This window comes from Electrophorus electricus, chromosome 3 (assembly GCF_041902795.1).
Source record: "Electrophorus electricus isolate QZ-2024a chromosome 3, ASM4190279v1, whole genome shotgun sequence".
Taxonomy (NCBI): domain Eukaryota; kingdom Metazoa; phylum Chordata; class Actinopteri; order Gymnotiformes; family Gymnotidae; genus Electrophorus; species Electrophorus electricus.
Window position 1 is genome coordinate 23,480,150 of NC_137499.1, and position 9,735 is coordinate 23,489,884.

General features: G+C 38.9%; 1 protein-coding gene and 1 non-coding gene across 2 annotated transcripts; both read right to left on the bottom strand.

Moving 5' to 3' along the window:
• Positions 1-7,183: 7,183 nt before the first annotated feature.
• nabp1b (nucleic acid binding protein 1b) lies at positions 7,184-9,298 on the bottom strand. The gene is made up of 4 exons (XM_081707648.1): positions 9,205-9,298; positions 8,104-8,242; positions 7,895-7,966; positions 7,184-7,791 (listed from the first exon to the last, which is right to left on the bottom strand). Exons 1-4 carry the CDS (start codon positions 9,296-9,298, stop codon positions 7,671-7,673), a joined length of 426 nt encoding a protein of 141 aa, XP_081563774.1. The 3' UTR covers positions 7,184-7,670.
• Positions 9,299-9,641: 343 nt separating this feature from the next.
• On the bottom strand, positions 9,642-9,723 carry trnas-cga (transfer RNA serine (anticodon CGA)). The gene has a single exon. It is a non-coding gene; the product is annotated as a tRNA-Ser (tRNA).
• Between the last annotated feature and the right edge of the window lie 12 nt (positions 9,724-9,735).

Sequence of the window (9,735 nt, forward strand, 5' to 3'; positions counted from 1 at the left end):
GTTTGTTCCTTTCATATTTGCCTAATGTAATTTATTATTATTTGGCTAGACTGCAAGGTCAGTGTTGTGTATCTATTAGAGTGTCTATTTTCCAAGTGCACCTAATCATTCCAATTGTTCTTCCTGATTGGTGGGTCCTGCCAATTGGCTGCTTAACACATCCTATGCTTCCTCTAGAAAGATGCACCAAATCCTCTGCCCCACAGACTGCTACTTCTTGCTTCTATGTGATTTTGCTTGTTAATTCTAATTTCTGACCCCTCTGCCTGTTTTGAATTCGTGTTTTGCCTGCCCATTTTGGGTTGTATTACTCGATTGTTGTCACGAGCAATGAACGTGCAGAAAAAAGGAAGATAACAGTGTCTCCAACTCGAGTATTTAATGAAATGAACGAAAACGAAACTGAAAATAAAAGTGCACTTACAAGACCTAAAAGAGCCAACGTAACTGATCGACACATGATCACAACAGTTTTAAACAGGACGCAACTGTTGAAAACACACAGGTGGTGCGGTTAATAAAGTACAGCACGCACCACCTCAAGTTCAAGAGATTTTATCGTCATTTCAGCTATATACAAGTACACAACAAAAACGAGACAATGTTCCTCCAGGACCATGGTGCAACATAACCTGAATGGCAGTGGCACAGAACATGACAAATTATGACAAAATCATGCTGAATTTGCTTGATTCTCAGGTTCCTGATTCAGGGTTTGATGAACTGTATGAGAAGCAAAGTATGATTATGATTTTAAACACACGAATGGACTTTTCTGCATTCATGCGAGCTCATGTGCCATACCTTGGAATTAGTACTGTTTTGTTGCTCTTTCATGTTTATAATGGGGCAAATGGGTGATAGTACAACAAAAGGGCCAAGCTTAGGCTTTCCCACAGAAGCACTACACATCCCCAATTTGTGTGTCCAACAGGTTTGCCCCACTCAGCAAAGCACCTGCTGAGAAGCCTGTTGAAAGAGCTCTGGTTATAGGGGACTCTCTTTTGCTGCACATGAAATGAGCTAGGCCTACGCCCCGCTGCACCTCACCCCCTAGTGGGCCAGCTGGCAGGACCAAATTGGCATACTCAAATAAATTACTTGACAGCATTGAATATTCTTAAAGTACAGTACATTTATCAACATAACATTTCTTAGGACTAATACAAATGCCTGCTTACAGATTTTCAGCTATCTACATGCATCTGTTCGCCAGAAATCCCACACTGAATACCTCATGGTTTTTTTGGTAAATTTCCACAACAATCATGCCTGTCCTTTTAAATGGCCTTTTATAGCATGCTTCTGGTATAGTATAACTTCAGATTTTGTCATAGAAAATTCAATTACCATCAAAGCAACTGTGTGACATGTTTAAAAAGTATACAGAAAGTTAGGTAAGTTCTTTATTTGCTTGCTTACTTCTTTGCACGAAAACACACGTTCCTTTCCTTCATAACCTAACACAAAGTAACTTACTGTGATGTTTTAGTGAAAAGAAACATGCAAACTTGATGTATAGTGACTGATGTCTTTGTATGCATTTGGAGAGGTTTTTGGACACTGTGGAGATGTCTAGGACACCGAGTGTAGCTACTTAGTCATTTCATGTATATGCTCAAAAGCGTTAAAGACCTTGGTGAATCAGGAAATGTAGAATATGAAAATGAAAAATCTCCAGCAACAATAAACACGTTATACACCCCAAAAATCAAAGGTTTTTTTTTTTTTTTTTTTTTTTTTTTTAATAAATACATTTTCTTCTGTGTGAGATGAGCTCTAATGGAACCTAAATGATGTGGAAAAAATAAGCCTGGATGTGAATCGATGCCTTGTCCCAAGTGCCTACTTAAATTTGAATCCTGAATGATCATTGTGCTATGTGTACAATTTTAGATAACTAGTGTTAAAGTGAACAAGTACAAATCATTCAAAAAATAGCTTAAAACTGGAGCTGCATGGACAGGGGACACAACTAGCAGTAATTAGCTATATACCTGGGGCAGGGCACTGGACATTCCAGGTAATCCTAAAGTCTAAGGCAAGCATAGGTTCTCTAAGATAATTATTCATGTAGGAGCTAACGATATACGCCTTTGCCAGTCAGAGATTATTAAAAATAATATTGAAGAGGTGTGTCAGTTAACAAAGGTGATGTCCAGTGCTGTAGTTGCTCTGGTTCCATCCCAATGCAGCATGGCGCTATAATGTACAGCCAGTTATCTTCACTGAACTGCTGGATGTCTAAGTGGTGCTCACAGAACAACGTGGAGTTTATAGATAATTGGAACACATTTGAGGACAAGCCTGGCCTTTTAGGGTGGGATGGTATCCATCCTACCAGGGAGGGAGCTGCTCTCCTTTCCTGTAACATAAGATGATGTAGTCTCATGACAGGCCTAGTTAATCTATGACAATTCAGAGTGGAGGCCAAGCAGCAGACAAAGACGCTAAACTAACCATTTGCTTGCTGCTCCGTGACGTCGCCTGAGGTTCATCATATTGACACTCTGTCTGTTCCCTGAGCTAAGCAGAAATACAGAAAACAAATAAATGCATCTTAACCTAATTGTATTAAAGTAACTGATTCACAGAATACTGCCTGTACCTTTCATCTAAAACTGGGTTTACTAAATGTTAGATACCTAACTGCTAAAGAGCTCATAAGTGAAATCTTAACAGACCATAGATTTAATGCATTGTCTAACAGAAACCTGGATCAAGCCAATTGATTATATAGGTTTAAACAAAGCTTGTCCTTCTGGCTGCAGCTATGTAGACTGCCTTTGTGTAACTGGGTGTGGAGGCTGAATTGCAGTTATTTATACTGACACATTAGGCATAAATCAGAAATCTAGATATGATTGAGTACTTTGAAATTATTTTTACTAACATAAATGATATAGCCAGCAATAAGAAGGCCACCCAGCCTCTTCCACTTATTAGCATCTACAGGCCACCAGGACCCTATTCAGAATTTATTAACAAAGATTTGCAGATTTCCTCTCTAATCTAGTCACTCTAGTAGAAAGAGCCATTATTGTTGGTGATTTCAATATTAACTTTGATAGTACCTTTATTTCTATATTAGAATCAATTGGTTTCACCCAGTGTATAAGAGAACCCACACAATCTGGTGGACATATGCTTGACTTAGTACTGACATATGGTGTAGACACAGAATGTAGTTATACTATCCCAGTCGGATGCCATCTCAGACCATTCCCTAATTTCATTTGACCTACATACAGTATGGGCCACAATACAGTAATCTCTCCTTGTTATCATACCAGACGCATGGTCATGTCAGCCACTGCATCTAGATTTATTGAGACTCTTCCCGAATTATCATTTGTGACTAGGATACCCTCAATTCCCACAGAATGCTTAGACTCAGTATTCCACTGCACACTCAATAATGTTGCTCCACATAAGAATAATAAAAAAAAAGCATAGGGACAAAAAAAAAAAAAAAAATTTGTACCTTGGTATAGTGATCACAGTCGCAATTTAAATCAAAAACACATGAAAAATAGAACATAAATGACACTACACTAACCTTTTAGTCTTCCAGCTTGCATGGAAGGAAATCCTTCTCAAATATAGAAAGGCACTTATTACCTCGAACATCTCATCTATCGACCCTAATAGAAAATAATAAAAATGCTATAACTAAGAAAAAAAAAAATTCTATTTAGTACAATTGCATATCTAACTAGGAATAAAACTGACACCAATGCTCACATTACTTCACACAGTAGTAATGAGTTCATGAACTTCTTTAATGAAAAAATTAGAGCACATTAGAGATAACATTCAGAGTTATCATGACATCAGGCAGCAACATAGAGATCAGAACCACCAAGCAAAAAATAACTCTAGAATCCTTTACACCCATCCAAGAACTTGCATCTCACACTCAAAATCCTCCATTTTCTTACTAAATTTAATAAACTCCTCCTTGAACATTGGCCATGTTCCCAAATCATTCAAATTAGCAGTAATTAGATCACTTATCAAAAAAAAGAAATCTAACCTCAACCCAATTACAGGCCCATGTCAAACCTTCCATTTATTTCGAGATGGACTTAAATGTTGTTGGGATTAGGGGAAATTTTCCTGGTTTAAATCTTATCTAGCTGGTTGCTACCAGTTTAACATAAATGGAGACTTCTCAGCATACAAGGTTAGCTATAGTGTCCCAAAAGGATCTGCTCCAAGGTCCTTGCCTTTTCTTTCTATTTGCTACCTCTAGGTGACTTTATATGTATTCACTGTGCTAGTTTCCACTGCTACATTGATGATATTCAGATATGTCTCAGCCAAACCAGAGGACATCAGCATAGGATTACTGAGGACTGGATTATAGTAGTCCAATCTTGAAGTGATAAATGACTAGCTTTTCTGCATTGTGTGAGGAGAGTATATTCCTAATCTTTGCTCTCTAGTTATTCAGTGAACCTAAATGGTCTCCCAGTCAATTTTTCTCTAACAGTTAAAGGTTTTGGAGTGATTATGGATCCCAGTCTCTTGTTTAAAGCTCATCTAAATAATACTTCTAGGACTGCCTTTCTCCACCTCAGGAACATTTCAAAGATTAGGAACATACTCTCCTCACAGAAAAGCTAGTCCATGCATTTATCACTTCAAGATTGGACTACTGTAATTCTTTACTATCTGGCTGTACCATTAAGTGCCTCAACAAGCTCTAACTTATCCAAGCTACTTTACATTGGCTCCCAGTAAAATTTCCTATTGATTCTAAAATACTTCTAATTGCCTACAAAACATTGACTCATCTTGCCCCACAAAACATTGAATTGTCTTGCACCACAGTACCTCAGAACAAGTGCATTATGATCCACAATATCTGCTTAGATCAAAAGGTGCAGCTCTTTACTAGTACCAAGAATAAGAAAAGCTACCACAGGGGGCAAAGCCTTTTCCTGTAAAGCTCCTACACTATGGAATAACTGTCCTGTAAATGTTTGCGACTCAGACCCAGTCTCAATATTTAAGGCTAGGCTGAAAACTGTAGTCAGGCATTTTTATGAACTACTTCCCATCTTGGGTAATGGTGTGGATCTTGGGGTCCATGGAGAGTTCTGGTAAACTGGGAGGTTTAATGCCCTCACCTCTCTTGTCACTCAGGTTTCTTGACAGAGTGGCAGCGTGCTGATGTTCCAGAGTGCCCTCATGCCTGTGGTTCCTTCTGGCTCTTTCCTTTTAGCTGTACCGCTATATCTAGATCTGCCAGAGTCCATCATTACACATAGTTCCCCAATTCACACACCCTCGTACCTGGACATGCCTAATGATCTAGTCTCTCCTTCTGCTGAGGTTCACCTACTGCTGATGTCATTATGCTACCGAGCCTCAACCTGTCTCAGCTGCCATGGCTCCTCCCACCACCCCTGCTATCCCCTCCTGTAGCACACCACACCTCTACCCTAGCCAACTACTTTCCTGTTGCTCGTGATGGATACCATCGGGACCAGACTAGGACTTGTAGAAAACTTGACTAGATATTAATTGCTTATTTCTTCTAATCGCGTTAGCTTTTTTTTTTTTTGTTCTGACAAACAGCCAAACTAGAATCATTCAAGACTGCAGAGCCAGATGTTAATTAAAAGGGAGAACTAGCCTACAGTAGTTTACAAAAACTATACAACTAACATCTCCATGGGTCAATCCCAATTTACCCATACAACAAATTACCTCACCCTAAAACAGACATTCCTGGAATTATACTATAGTAAAAGCAAAAATTAATTAAAAAAAAAAAGAAAAGAAAAAAAAGCCAAACACCCAGTCTACAAAGACTTCTGTTGCACAAGAACAAAATGTGCTGAAGTTAACAGTATTGGAACAGGCCTTAAGATGGTGTCGGGTTTCCTCTGATGGCGAGGTGAAATGCCATGGCTGCTCCCACCACACCTCCAGCCCAGATAACTACTCCTCTGTTGCCCTTAATGGACGTTCTCTTGCAGGATGGGTCTCAAACGTGCACACCCTCTGGACAAGACTCTAGAAAACCAGACTAGGCATTAATTGCCAATCCCCCCCGTTCTTAAAAAACAAAAAAACCCTTGTTACCATTCTCAGCCCCCCCCTGTCCTGGCACCTCTCAAGGTTTCTTTCTCATGCTCTAGGGAACTTTTCCTTGTCCCCGTCACCCTTGGCTTGGACAGTTGAAAAGCATCTTAGTGACATCTGTTGTAAAAAGCACTATACAAATACATTTGACTTTATTTGATTGTAAGTAATAACATTTTATATAATGAAACCACTTCCTTGGTTAAAGTGACTCAAAAGTAACAAATCTTCCCTATAGACACTTTAAGCAAAATGTAATACAAAAATAATTATTTAATACATTATAGTTATAAAGGAATCTGGGACTCAAGTCAGAAAATCAAACAAAAATGTCATGTTTACCAAATTAATTCATTTTCCTTTCAACTCACTGCACAAAGAGGTATTAAGGAGAGTTGTGAATGGTAAGTGTTCCTTTTAAGAAGTGGATGATTTCACAGTTAAAGCCACCTTTTTTAAAAAATAATATTTAACTCAAACTGTATGAACACCTATAAAAGATCATCTGTGAAGCAGTGGTTTGCAGATTAGAGGGGATAGAAGGGCATTATGAAGGAGGGAAAAAAAGGTTGGGGATAAAAAAAAAAAGAAAAAGACTTTTTAAATTGGACAGTGCTAATTCAGTTTGTATATTTTTCCACATTCAGGGGTGAAGATGTAAAAGAAATTATGGGCAGGTAAATCTGATCAGATATTGCATTTTAAAAAGCAATATCAGTGCAATGCTGAGTCAAACATAGAAGGGGGGGGCAGTTTAGCTTAGTTTTCACTTGCTCTTTAACATTGACTGAATTCAATACAATAAAATTATGCACACATCTGATGTAACCTTATGACTGCTTTTGGCAATAGATGGAGTGATGCCAAATCATCTCTTTAAGGCTCGACGAGGGTCCCGCCCATTACATATTTTGGAGCAGTTTGATCCAGAAGAAAGGTTGTCATGGATATGGTTCAATCTATGGGCTCCTGCAGCAACGGATTCACAAAAGAGGGGCAAGGAGCCACTTGAGGAAAGGGAAGTGGGAGATCCACTGGCTGAGAGTGAGAGTGAGAGAGAGAGATCCCAAACCAAGTCACTTTACTTAGAAGCATATACAAATGTATTTGACATCTATGCATTTTTCAATCTGGCATGATATTGCATCAAGTTCTTGATTTTATATTTGCCATGTGTAATGCAACTGGCCCAAATTTATTTATTTATTTATTTTAAATTCCACCCACATCCAATAAGAGTCACAATTCTGAAACTGTATACCAATCATTTCTGTTTTGCATTTCCTAACAATCTCATTCATATATATAATAAAATATATATAAAATTCTCACTATTACCTAATGAATGTAACCCACATGCTTTTAGATCCTGAATAAAAGTTTCACTCCCGCCCCCCCTGACCTGCAGGTCCTGGTGGAGTTTTCTGAATGGCAGCTGTGTTACTCTGAACATCTGCTTTGACCTGTTGAGATCCAAACCACTGAACACTCACTCAGTTCTTTTCCAATGGATGTGTACATGAATTTAAAATTTTACACACTTTGTAAATAAAATATTGCACTCGCATACAGTCTCACCACCATATGTAAAAAGAGCTCACAGGTTTATTCCCTTGGTTGTTCTGACTGATCTGGGCCAGCACCTCTGGGTTGGGTTCACTGAAGTTTGGAACTTCCGAAAAAACCATGCAAAACCTTCAGAGCAGAGGAACAGATGCATTACAGGCATAAAACACCAGTGAGTTACTGTACACACCATTACAACTCAGTGCTGGTGTCAATATAACTTAACCCTTACTCTCCAACTTTATGGAGCTCCCCCGTCCTCCCAATGTAGAGTGTGAGGCAACCTTTGAAAAGTGATGCATATCTGGAGGTCAAAAAGGTTAGCATCAGTAAATAAGAGACTTTAGCATTCAAACTGCTCCCCATGTGAACAGTGTAACAGCAGTGTTGTAAATGTGTATTTTCTGGGGATAAGGGGCAGGTATGTGCATCTGTTCATACCCACGTGAAAGCCGGATGATGTCTCCAGGCTGTAGGAGACCTCCCACTTCATCCCACACACACAGGGTAATGCTACCTGTCCTGTCAGCCACCATACAGGAGCGCACCTCGTGGCCATCCTTGGTCTTAGTCACACGACCTCATTCACAATTAATCATGAGCAGGTTTATTTGGATCAGGTAAAGGTTCATAGCTTTATGCAGTTCAGTGGTTAAACATTCCAGGTATAAACCAGTTTCAGCTGAATAGCATTAATGCTTAATGTACATGCTGAAGTTACATTTATGGACATGATATCGGAGGTTCTCTGATTGCAACATGGTACTTGCTTACAGGGTTAGCTCACAAATGATAATTTTATAAGTAATACAGATGATTGGCCAGTAGGGGGGTCTCCGGGAAGCGCAAGAGGCTGAATTTGATCAGTAATTGTTCAAAACTCACCATAAATAGTGCGAAATACTTGCAAGACAGCACAAAGCATTTGGCATTTTTTTCGCCTTGCATCCGCCTTTAAAAATGTCCCGTATGTATTAAAGTGAAATTCACTTCTAAAACTAATCAGTGAGAGGGATATGCGCGTTTATAAATGGTAACTTACAGCCACATTCACGCCGTAACACTAAACCACCACCACCATTTGAGCACATTAGTACTTCTGTAAAATGGGGATTGGGGCTATAGGCCTACAAGTCAAATCTCCTGACAAAAAACACTGACCGAAAATCTGGATTTCCATGACCTATAATGGAAAACAAAACAGACCACCTCCGTTTTAAATGGGCACAGAACGAAAAAGTAATAATTAAAAAAATTGCAACCAATTTAAAAGCTCATAATTTCCATGATATTCAATGATTACCCACCTCCCAAAATATCAAATCCCATGACTTCCCATATCTGAAAATTTTAAAGATTTCCTGACCAGTGGGAATCTCGGCACCATTTCAATACCGGTTTTTGCTAGTTTCTCCTTTTTAATCGACTAACATCTGCCTCTGCAGATTCTAGTTTAGCTGTTTGTTAGAGAGAGAGAGAGGAAAAAAAAGAATTAACTCAAGTAGAAGAAAGTTGATTTCATTCAAAATTTTGTCTACGTACCTATTTCCAACACGATGAAAACGACATTAACATTCTTTAATCCATGTTTAAGATCTTTTAACAAACATACATTTTCGATGGAAGCATATGCCATTGTAAGACGAACGTGATATTTTAGCGTTCTGTCTAATAAAACGTTTAACGGAAGTTAATTTATTGGTAATTAAAGTTAATTAATTGTTTACAGGCTTTGGGCATTTATCACGAATTATGTGAAGTTAGCCACCGCTGTTATCAAGAAAGTGCGGTAACTTTACGGTGAAATGAGACTTAAATGGTGGTTAACGCACTTGGCCATAAAACAAACCAATAAATACCCGCAACATATTTATGCATTGCCTTGTTTGACACGGTAAGCATTGCCGCTGAAAATTAAATAACTGGCTTAGGCAGACTGTGAGATTTTCTGGTTGGCCGAGAGAAAGAAAACGACACACCGTCACGAACAGGATTCGAACCTGTGCGGGGAAACCCCATTGGATTTCGAGTCCAACGCCTTAACCTCTCGGCCACCGTGACTACTGTACCGCC